We start from the raw sequence: 12,613 nt of genomic DNA, 5'->3' as shown, positions 1-12,613 counted from the left end.
AAAATTGAAGCCATAACTCAGTGCACACATTATACAAATATATAGAATCACAGTCATCCGGTCATCCGGGATATTAATATAATTTTAGCCAAACCGTATCAGGAGATTACAAGATCAGGAACATATTCAGCTCAGTCACTGTAGAAAAAACCCTCCATTTCAACCAATTAATCTTATAAAGCATAGGAATAAATAAAATTCTTCCTCAAGTCCACAAATAAAAACACACATTCCCATCAAGCTCAAAACTTGCACCCAAGCAATTATGAAGGTGTTACCCACAGAATTTTCAAGGAAACAACGCCCAAAAGAGAGAGTGAGTTATATTGCCTTCCACCCCTGAAAAAGTATCGCTTGGTTTAAATCACTTCAGACTGAATTTACAATGTCATTCACTCAGCAATTCAGTGAAATTACACACACATGAAATTCTGAAAAGCATTTTATGCCATCTGTTTGGGATACTTAGTGTGAACATATTTGGGGGGTGAAGTTAGTAATTATAGGGGACGGAAATTAACATATTGTACTAATTAACAGCATCTTCTGGAAAAGAGACAAGGAAGATAACCAATTACAAAACTTTAATGTTTACTATTCTCCCAGCTATAAATAAAGATTGTTCAATATGGCTCTCCTCGGAGGCTTTTTTATGATTTTTTTTTCCCTTCTGAAAGATGTTATCTGCACTATGTGAAAGAATGGGAGCCAGAGAAGAGACTCAGACATTGCGGACTCTATGTTCTGGTTCTGTACATCCATGCTGCTGAGTGGAGCACGCCACTGTTTCAATGTGATAGATCCTTATTGTTATGAGGGTTCAAAAGGAAGGATGCACACAGCTCACCTAATTTTGGACATCAAAAAATGAGATTAGATTTAGTCACAGGATCTTGTTTTCCTTGGATCCCTTTTAAAAAAATAGTTTCATTTCTGCTCCATTTTAGATCCCAGTTTAGGATGAAATCACGCTTTGGACTTCAATTGTACCAACTATAACTTTACTGACTATGAATAAGAGATCACTATATTGCAGACCTCCATTTTTAACGAGAAGACTCATAGCTGAATAGTCCAGACCATTTTGAAGACCCTGCAATTGTCATGGAAGACAAAAGGAATATGTAGTGGTCAGAAGCACCATGTTGATGATCCACCACACTGAGAAAAGTACATCAGCCCATGCTAAGCAAAAAAGGGAACTTTTGTCCATAGTATGTCCCAAAGTTAACCTCATGCTTGTGCCTGAGTCTGGACTTATTTCCAACTGATCTGAACATGAAGCAGTTTAGGGTTTTACTGTACGTATAAGCCCATGCTCAAAGCAGGGTACCAGTTCACAGGATTTTGAAGCATGCTGCAGAAAGGGCTACAAGGGTCACAAGCACCATGGGAAGGTATGTTCTAGAAAAGCTGCATGTTGGATCATCTCTATGTAACAATCAAGTTTCATTAATTTCAGAGCTTTACCTTTTGATCAGTGATACTTTACAGCAGCAGAAGAAAGGCTTCTGTGACTTCTCTCTTCCCTTTTCATATTAAAATGCTATTATAGTTGTTCCACTCAGCCTGAGAAGATACCCTGTCTTCATGCATCATACACATAGCCAGAATTTTTTCTTTTGTCAACAACTGAGGAGTAAATTGTTTGCCAACTTCTAAGACAGCCTGGTGTGAAATTTGTTTTTTTCCAATAGAAGCTCTGGATGAGGAAAAATACCTTATGAATTAATGGCAAGTTTTACAATAATATTTACAAAAAATATTCAAAAGGAAAAGAACACCCGAAAGAAGTGTCCAAAATTTCACAGAACCCCATCTATCCTTCCTTTGTTTCCAGCTACAGAATGGAATAGATGGTCATTAAAATTTATACCAGGAAATATGCCACATGAGGCAGAGTTGCTCCCTGGAACACAATGGCACAAGTTGCAGAGCTCAGGCTAGATTCATAATACAGGTCAACACACCCATTTATATGCAAATTAAGAGGCAGTTAAGGCAACACAACTTTCAGACTTCAGTCTGATCAGCTTATCTAGATCAGCTTATTGTCCTTAAGGAATTGATACAGTCAGAGTAAAATACAATTGATCTAATATATTATACAGAAAGATTTTTTCTTCCTTGAGTCTCATTTCCTTTGCCATTTCTCAGGGCTGGAGAACTGTCTGAGCTGAATGATAACATATACATTATTACAAGATATTTCAAACTCCTCCCCCTATGAAGATTTACCGGGGGGAAAAAGAATTGATGGGGAAAGAAGCGATTTTGCTTTTTCCCCCAGTAGCATCGCTCATTGCAGCACACCCCCCCAGTCACACCGCAGAGGAGCGTCTCCCAGTGTGCTTCTCCCACTTCTGAAGCAAAGCTGGATCCAGTTTCTCATCGCTTACAGTATCATTTTTGTGCTGGTGCATTTTAGCCAAGAATCAAGCACAAGAATCAGTGCTTTGCTCTGCTTTCAAAAACTGGTATAAAGAAAAGGCACCATATCCCCCGACTCCTTCCTGTTATTTGCCCTTCTACAGGGTATGTGAAGGAATACTCCCTTTACTCCACTGCCAGTGCCCCTAAGTGCCCCTGCCTCACCTCTTTGTCAGAAAAGCCTTCTGTCCTAGCCGAAAAAGTTAGAGTCAGGTTTTGGAGACGTGAAGGTGGGATCAGGAAACAGAAATGGTAAAGTCTTGTGGTTAAACGTATATACCATGTCCGTGTTTTGACTTGAAGGACTGGTGTTTTTCATGGTAAATACTCCATTGATCCAGCTGAAATGATCCAAGGTTCATCCCTAGCTTATATGAGCTGCCAGTCTGGTCAGAGCACCCCAGTTTCTACAGCAAATGCCACACAAGGGCTGGATTTTCCTAGCACATGCACCTGTCTTCACCTGCCCAGCCTGGACGTCCCATGCTGCACCTGGAGAAATGCAGCCAGCCTTTGGCAACAAGTCTCAAAAGTCCTGATACAGACACTTTAACTGTATTAACCTTCAACTGTCTTATCAGTCGGGGAGTATAGTCACTTTAGCAGATTAAATAATGAAAAAGGGCTGTCATTATTAGTTCACCTGCAGCTCTTTCCAGGTGTGCAAAATTCAAACTTTTCTTTCCATTTCATACCACTGTACATTGTTGCCAATGAAAACCCAAGGCTGGAGGCACTATGCTTATCTCAGCAGGAAAAGATGTTCCTGGAGCAAGGACACTTTGAAAACAGATCCTACAGTAACAAGAAGCCAACAAGAAATCGAGAAATAAATACCTGTGACATTGGTGCGGGCTGACAAAGCTTCACAGTACTTTTCCAGCAGAACAGACAAGGGCAGGTTCACGGAAGATTCACAGTGAAGAACTATCTGGATGAAACAAACCAAACCAAACTGTAAAGCAGCAGCACAGAATAGATTTTCTTATTCATAATTACAATAATCCACAGCACTTCGATAGTAGTTCCCATCCATAATTGGTTCAGGTATAGACAACCCCTCATGACAGAGATCTACAGTTATACTTGCTTAGCACCATGACATCAGGTGAGATTCTTCTGACTAAACGTAGGCATCTACAAATGAACCATCTATTCTGGACCTCTTCTTGTGGGGCCTAGTCACTAGCACAAACAAAGCTCAGAACACAATTTATCTCACCTAACAGTAGAGGCCTAAAATAGAGAAGATGAATCACATCCCATTAAAGATCATGTCTGGAATTTTTTCTGGAATTTTTTCAACTAACTTTTAATGGTTACATGGGTGCTAAAGATCCTTACATAGAATCATAGAACACATTCAAGAGAAACAGCAATTGGCAAAGGAAAATTGAGAAGGCTTGAGGAAAGTGCTTCCATCGACTGTATAGGAAAAGTAGGCATCCCTGTAAGGTGACCCTTGGCTCTATTTAGCTAGTAAAAAAGACACGAGTTTCTGATCCTCAGAATTCAGCATGCTGAGCCCTCCACTGATGGTAAATATTAGTGAGAAAGAGAACAGTAATATAACAGGGCACTTCAAGAAAGCTGCAGGTTCACTACAGGATAATAATACATCCCCAAGTAAGTTTTAGGAAATGTATATTTAGAGTTGAATCCAATTCACACTCAAAAATAAAATTACTGAAGTGCCCACAGCAGACAGAGGAGAGAATCCCACAGAACTGTACATCAATGTACAGCTGAGTTGGGATGCTGCTTGGGGCAAGAGAAGCTCTTGAAAAGTCCTTTAAGAAAGACAGAACTAAATATGGTGAGAAAATTCAGGGGTGACACATCAGTGACAGAAACTTCCATTTTCAAACTATGAAACAAAATCTTCCTGACTATTTCTGAGGGGACATAAAGCTGTGGTAACACACAAAATGCCTTTGCTTTTCTATTTATTCAGAATGACTCTAACATAATACAGGAAGCTTTTACCCAGGGAAACGACCATACTCATTGAATGTTGATGTTACATTTCAGTGCTTTAAGATGTGTTAAGTGATTGCAGAACCCTTTTTATGTCACTGAATTCCTTGTCACTTAATAAGAAGTGGAGTAAATGATCATGGCAATAGAATTCATCAGCAATGTTGGTCTCTAAAGAACAACTGTTCTTTGTACAATACCATTTCTATCTGTTTCTCACTTCGCTGTTATTTTACAAAATAGAAAGTCTTGAACAAAAAGCCTTTCTCAGACTTCATTCTTTTCAAATAAACACCATGAAGCTGCTGATTCTCCTCCAGGGAGACTCAAACTCTTGCCTCCTGTAACAAAGCGTCCCAGGGTACTGACCATGCATGGTCAGGTCAAGGAGACAGAGGAAGGCAATGGCTCTGCTCCGCAGCCAGGGCAGATGCCATCTTACATGGCACAGAACTCCAGCCGAGCCTGGCAGAAAGCAGACTCTGTAGTGGTCGTGTCTCATGTCAGACCCAGTCACGTGAGTTGACATAGCAGAGGCATTTCTTCCCTTCTGCCCCTCCACCCTTCTGCTACCTCACAGGCCGAAGCACTGTCTCACTTCAAAGAAGAAACTTGAGACATCTCCATGTACTGTAAATACACTGGATGTTCAGCTGTCCACTTCATAAGATGATGGGAAAGAACAGACAGAGGTCAAGCTTAGCACAGCGTGTGTAGGAACAAGAAAGGTTAAATGTCACTTTTGCTTCAGGGTCAACTTAGGTTCATTTGGCGGGAGGGAAAAGCGCCTTCCACATATTATGTTACTTTTGCTTTCATTTTCTCTGCACTGACCACAGTGAACAGCTATCTTGTATGTGATACTTTTTAAAAATTGGATTTAAAGCCTAAAAAACGCTCTTAAAAATAATAAAGAACAGCAAAAAATAGCAATATTTAAGTAATGCAGAATTTTAAAGATAAATAATTGGGTTTGTGATTGCATATGGATTTTGAAATATTAGTTGCTTTGAGTAACTAAAGCACTACTATACTCAAACTGCATTTCTCTTGACAGCTACTATTCCATGACCTCTTCCCACTAAATCAGTTCTACATTGTCTCACACATTTATCTGAAATAGGTACAGAAATGTCTATCTTAATTTCTTTGTGCCACTGTGGACATTTATGAACAAATAAAAAAATGCATTGACCCAGAGATTAAGGTGAAAAGAAGTCCTTTACTTTCTAAGCAGAGGCACCAACTAATAGTCTGCAGGCTAGTTCTGACTCTTCAGAACAATATATGGAGCCTTTGGTCAAGTCCCTCTTCAGATCTGAGAGGACTTTCAGAAAAGGAGTGGATGAATTGTTCTAGTGCGTCACTGTGTCTCTCATGGCCATTTCTTTAGACCTTTCCCCTTGGCCATGGTCACTGCTCTTCATTAATGCATGAAAGATCTTCATCTCTGTCAGAGGGCATGCAACTACGAGACACAATCAGAGGAACTCACCAGAAGATCACCTCTAGATATCGGGAGGGCAGATGAAAAGGGCAACAACCTAAGAGAGAGTAACGTATCGCTACCTTACGTTGTTAGAAGTTGCAAGGCACTTCTAACACTATTAGTAGTGTGTGCTCCTCTGAAAATAGAAGGCCTCCAATCTCTCAAACATACATTTATGCAGAATTTTTTCTTTGTCACACAAGTGGTCTCATAAATTACTAACATGAAGTCATAAAAACACATAAGCTACATTATATGATGTATGTAATATGCCTCAATGGATCTATATGGAGAGCTCTGGGTACAGACAAATATCTGATCCATGACAGTGTTGACTCCGCTCAGTTCCTACCAGAATTTGTGGTTATTTCATGCAGATTAGACAGGACTTGTAATTTACTTTTGAAACCAATTAACATAAGAGTCCTGGTTTGAAAGATTATTGTGTTCCACTAAGTAGTGATATATAGATAGATATATATATATTAAAAAGATGAACACTGGTACTGTAATTCATCTGCACTGGAGAGATTGTTTTCTTCTCTCAAACGTGTAAGAAATGACTACAGTAATACAAACAAGCCCCCAGAGCTATAAATAGGATCCGAAACTGTCAATACAGGCATGGGGCTACTACAAAGATACAACTGACAGCATCTTGTAAGTTTAAATATCTAGCAATAAGAAGCAGCAGAGCGGATGAAGTCAGTGTGACTGAAAACTGAAGGAAAGATTCGAAGTGGAAAAGGATGAGACATGACAGTGCAACGCTCATTGCCAAGATGAGGGAGGTAAGCTTGGAGGCAGCGAATGCTGCCAAACATGGACAGATGCATACGCTCCGCTTTCCCGTTCTCACATACGAAATCCCAGATACAGTATTCTAGTTGTCTAATAAAAGTCAGCTTTCTAGGAAAAGCTGCCACACCTCCCTGTAAAACATCTGCTGGTGGCAGGCTGAACAAAAGCAGAGGTGCTGACATCTGAGACATAGTCTCAAAGCAACAGAGCAAAAACTCTCCCTTTTAAAAAAAATGTAGTATCTAGCACTTACAAGGTCCTAGAGAAATCCACCCCATGGAACTACAACAGCATCTCATCAGAAAGCCAGTCGCAGAAAAGAAGTGGGATCTAACTCAAATAGCTCAGACTTCAAAATAAAGAGAGGAACAGCTTAGCTTATCACCCAGGGATTCCTTTGCAAGTCAGGAAGAGAAGTAGGAATTTTTCAGATGCAGTTTATCTGCCACATTTTAAATCCCTATGTTGAAATGAATCAGTCCCTGACCTCCACTGACTGCATTAGCTGGGTCTCACTCACTGTAAGGACAGAGCAACTTAGATGAATCCTTCCTAAATTTTCTTTAGACAAAAAGAGAGGTAAAAACATTATCAGAGGTGATGTCTACAGAAGACAGGAACACATCACTATCTTATACAATTATCTGGAGTACTACCGTTTTCTTTCTTTTACTGAGCAAGATGAAGCGACCTTCCAATCCCAAACACTTTTGCAGTTATCAACCACAAAACATGTGCTCAGTCCACAGTTGACAAGAGAATGATCCATCTCATGTCTCCCTTACCACACAGAAATGAAGTCTCAGTCTAAACTAGCCATCTGTGCTCCTTATAAAGTCAAAGCACTTTCCCCTCCTGACTAGACATCTATGGTAATGGCATGGATCATGTCAGGAGGATGCTTATTCCTACCCTTCATATCTGTGAAGTGGCACTACTGCTAAGACTCCAGCTACACCTCCTCCCTGTGGTTTCTGTAAAACAGCGGGGAGTGCTGAGGCCTTAAATTCTACCTCGTTTCAACATCAAGAGTTCAGTGAAACTGCCTTCAGCACACAGAAAGCTGGTATTGGTAGTTTTGCAGTGGAACTCAAAAAAAAAAAAGAGAAAAGGAAAACCTGGATTTAATTTTTAGTTCTTCAATTAGACAATAAATTAATTTGAGAAATACTTGTGGCTCAAAGGTAACCTTATTAGGTTAAGATCTCCAAATGTATCATTTCTACAATGAAATCCAGTGTTCACCTGAACATTTGGGAAGGACTGTCTCAGAGCAGGCATCCAATTAAATGCAAAAACTGTTAGTTTGTGCCCACAGAAGCTCAGTTTAAGGAAACACATGTGTCTAACTTCACTGTGAAAATATAATTAGTGAAAGAGCTCAATGCAGCAAAATCAAAGCAAATCCCAGACTTCCTTGACAAAATCCATACTCTGTAGGATAGAGTAGGGAGTTTCCAGGGCAGGTGGGTGTCTGGAAAGTTCCTGCCAACACCAGTAGTTACATGTGAAAAGAGATGCTTTGGGAAAAACACCAGGTATTCAGTGGAATGCACTTGTAACAAATGCCAACATTCATCTGAGCTGCTCTTTCTCTCTAACAAGAGATGGCAATTGGGAGAGAGCGAGGAGAGCCAGAATATTTGCTGACTACTAATCACCTGAAGGAATATGCACAACCAGGAGAGTGAAGAATGCTACTTAAAGAACAGCCTAGGAGAGGAGGGGAAGGCAATCTTTTCTGTGTCCAGGATGGATTTATATCCACTGTCGCGTGATTGCTTCATACACAAGATGTATGCGAAAGAGATGCTTATTAAAGGACAGTGCTAAGAGAGCCAGCATGGTGGAAATACTTTGCTTGTTGAAGAACCAAAAAAGGTCAGTCCTCTGCTTTAAGATATCTTTGGCCTTTCTCAACTCAGTAACTTAACTTTGCTAGTGCAGCAGCATTTGGCAGTGTACAATCGTTTGGCTCTGCTTCACCAGAAAAATAATTTCCATTTGTGATAGAAGGTCTAAATACAAGTTTTCACGGCAACCTGCAACCTGAAACCTGAGCCAGCTAAGGTTACAGTAAAAGGCAAGACCGCTAGCACAGTTCAAGAAAAACAGTTTCCTTTTTGAGTCATCCTTCAGCTCTTTCAACTCCCTATCCTCACTTGTCTAAATTAATCCAAGCGGCTAGATGAAATAGTACTACAAGCTAGTGATCCCCAAATGATCCAGGAGATATTGCTCTATGATCTTGGAGGCCAGCTTGTACTCTGCAGCTCTTCCAGGAAGTCTGGAGAAAGAGAATATAAGTCTGTATGGAACGGGAAGTAGGACCTCAGTTCAATAAAGCAACTAAACACATGCTCAGTTCTAAGTATGAAATTAAATTCACCTTTATTCAGAAATAAATTAAAAAAACTCAGGCATCTGCTACACTGAGCCCACCACTGAACTTCACTGTTGTCTTTGGAACTTGGAGATCTGCCTTCATTAAGCATCTGCCTGCTTGCTCTGCTGAGTAAGGGTGGGGAGGGGAGGTTCTTCACCCACTGAAAGCCATGCACGTGCTAAGGGGACTTTCTGAGTCACAGCATATAAAGCAAAACCGTTTAAGGCCACCCATGAGCTGGACTTGTCCCACCAAGTCTCCATGCCCTCCGAAAGCAACAAGAGATAGTAAAAAGGAGCAAAACAGCATTTGAATCACAGGCTACAGCTGTCTTCTAATAAAAGATTTTTCAGTTTCACACCCTTATAGATTTTTGTTCTTCATTACCCATATCTGTGGATATCATATTCAGAATTTGGACAGGGAGCAAGCCCTTCACAGTAGTCTTGCCTTCATATCTGCCCTTTTCCTAGCTCTTCACACCAAACCTCTGACTAATTCTTCCCTACTCTTTCCACCCAATTCACATTAGTATGAATCTCCTCAGCAGCTCAAATGTGATTCACCTCACTCACCTGTTTCAGAAGACATTGCTTTAGGCTCCCTAACACTCAGTGGAAGAAGGAAGCACTATCAAGGAACAATCCATCACTTCTGCTTTAAACATGCACTTTAGGACAAGGTGACTTATGCACTGGAGACAAAACGCACAGGGAATCCAGAGTAGCTCAAGTTTAAAAGTCACATTTACCCAAATGAATGCCAGTACCTCAGCTACCTCTACCAGGCAAACTCTTATCTACCTGAATAGCCTCTGCAAAGATCATTCACCCATCCATTGTCACCACACCGCCACTCCACTTCAAAGCCACCCTTCACAGGCTCTCCCAATTCTAGCTCATCAAATGTGAGCTCCTAAGCTTTGTTTTGCAGGTCTCTGCCAGCATGCTCCCACCTGAAAAAGGCAAAAACCCGTCTCCCGTTCTGGATCAAGACTTCAATCAGCTGGTGATATCTGCTCTCCCTGTCCATGGAATGCCAGCAATGGTACCTCTACATCCTCCACAAAATGCTCCTTTGACACAAGACTTCATAACAGTTCACTGCTGATGACTTGTGTCACCTCACTGGCTCATTCTTAATTCTTTCTCTCCATTCATTGCTGACCTGGGCTGACCTGCTGGAGAGCATCTTGGTGGAAAGAGACCTGGGAGTCCTGGTGGACAACAGGATGACCATGAGCCAGCAATGTGCCCTCGTGGCCAAGAAGGCCAATGGCGTCCTGGGGTGCATCAAGAAGAGTGTGGCCAGCAGGTTGAGGGAGGTCATCCTCCCCCTCTACTCTGCCTTGGTGAGGCTGCACCTGGAGTGCTGTGTCCAGTTCTGGGCTCCCCGGTTCAAGGAGGACACGGAACTGCAAGAGAGGGAACAGCAAAGGGCTACCAAGACGATCAGGGGACAGGAACATCTCTCTTATGAAGAAAGGCTGAGGGATTTGGGTCTCTCCAGTCTAGAAAAAAGACGGCTGAGGGGGGACCTTATCAACCCTTATAAAAGGGTGGGTGTCAGGAGGATGGGGCCAGGCTCTTTTCAGTGGTGCCCAGCAACAGGACAAGAGGTAATGGGCGCAAACTTGAGCATAGGAAGTTCCACCTAAACATGGGGAGGAACTTCTTTACTTTGAGGGTGGCAGAGCCCTGGCACAGGCTGCCCAGAGAGGTGGTGGAGTCTCCACCTCTGGAGACATTCAAAACCCGCCTGGACGCATTCTTGTACAACCTGCTCTAGGTGACCCTGCTCTGGCAGGGGGGTTCAACTAGATGATCTCCAGAGGTCCCTTCCAACCCTATGATTCTATGATTCTATGTTTCTTCCTTAAGCTGCTAACTCTTGGGCTGGAGCCCACTTCTGTTATTTGAAAAGCACATATCACAGTGAAGTTTAACTCCAAGACTGGAACAAAAGAAGGTTCAACTAGTCAACAGATAGTCTTCCACTATCTGAAGGGGAATTACAGAGGAGTCAGACTCTTCTGAGAAGTTGACAACAAAAGGACAAGAGGCAGGCATCATTCCCAAGTTGCAGCATGGGAAAATCTCACAGGACATAAAGAAAATATTGTGCACCATGACAACAACTTAACATTGGAAAAGAGCTTCAGAGATGTTGTGAAAAGAGGTTAAGAGATGTTGTGAAATCTCCACCTTTGCAGATTTTCACAACTGAACCGAATGAGGCCCTGAGCAACATGATCTGGTTTTGGAATTAGCCCTGCTTTGAGAAGGAGGCTGGACAAGAGAGTTCTAGCAGTCCCTCTCAGCATAAATTATTTTTTCATTCCTTGATTTTAAGACATATAGCCCTTATGGTAAAAAGAATAACAGACAACCGTTATTCCCAAACCCTTTCTATTGGCAATGCTGTAATTAACAGTTTACAAACTGTATCTTGAACAATAATCAGCGGTCTAGAGGCTTTGTGAATTTTTTCATTCATATTTTCAATATTTTGGACTCTGTTTGCATAATCATAATTAAAATATTATGCCAAATACTATGAAAAGGTATTTTTAAATTATTTTTATATTTAATGATAGAATTTTCTTTTAAACCTCTTTTATGTCCGAAAGAAATACTGAAAGTCTGACAAGACTTGCAAATATTCATGAAAAGACACTTGTTTTGAGAAAGCAGGGATTTGTTACACCTAGGAAGGTCTCTCAAGTTCAAGATGGACTAAATAGCTGATCCCCCAGCAGTTAGGACATGAGGCAGGATGAGGAAAGATCCTCACTCCATCTGATTTGGAGTTCACCTAGTCAAAATCATGCCATGTGCTCTGAGACACCATTCTTGTCAGCCAGAGGGATAACCTTGGCCTTCCTCTCTGCTTTGAAAGTGTCAATTGGCAACAGAATGAGCAGACTGGTCCCTGGACATCCTCACCCACAAAACAGGGAAAGAGCAGGAGCACAATGCTCCTCTAAGTAGCCCTGGGACCTGGAACTGAGAAAGCAGAAAGTTTACGCCTGTGATGGCCACACTACAAAGTACAGCCACTGGTGCTGGCTCACGGGCCACGTCTTTGCTTCTGTTGGCATGAGCCTCCTGAAACTCAAGCTATGTCTGGGCTGTAGGAGTCTGCTCCTGCCACTCAAAGGGAATCAATACTTTAGTCCATGCACTGAGACACCCGCTAGCAGAGCCTGGCTGGCACCCCCGCAGGCAACCTGTTCAGACTCATCAGCACACTTCCTTTTATTCATTTTGACCTCCTTTCCTCTCTCCTTTCCACTGGAAAAGCCACCCCTGCTAGAGGACAGCACTCCTGAAACTAAGGCAGTACAGAGATAACAACAATCTGAAAGCCTCCCACATCGCAGGAAAGTGGTTAACAGCAAGAGGGATTATCCCATAGCCCTCAGAGGTAGGTGGCTCCCTTCCAGTTCTCTGGCACTTCAGCTACTATTACCAGGGCAAGGGTTTAGCATTGCAGTGAGGACAGCTAATGTATTTTAATCTCCATCTGCA

At 41.7% G+C, this 12,613-nt stretch overlaps 1 protein-coding gene across 1 annotated transcript in view; it reads right to left on the bottom strand.

Annotated features, from left to right (window-relative positions):
• The window catches only part of CRHR2 (corticotropin releasing hormone receptor 2), a 167,685-nt gene that overhangs the window by 149,403 nt on the left and 5,669 nt on the right, over nucleotides 1-12,613 (bottom strand). The window contains exon 2 of the mRNA XM_063324316.1: nucleotides 3,268-3,361. Within this exon, the coding sequence (XP_063180386.1) occupies nucleotides 3,268-3,361 (94 nt within the window). The remainder of the gene's footprint in view (nucleotides 1-3,267; nucleotides 3,362-12,613) is intronic.

This window comes from Chroicocephalus ridibundus, chromosome 2 (genome assembly GCF_963924245.1).
Source record: "Chroicocephalus ridibundus chromosome 2, bChrRid1.1, whole genome shotgun sequence".
Taxonomy (NCBI): Eukaryota; Metazoa; Chordata; class Aves; order Charadriiformes; family Laridae; genus Chroicocephalus; species Chroicocephalus ridibundus.
Note: the sequence above shows the minus strand (reverse complement) of the source record. Positions and strands in the feature narration are given on the sequence as shown.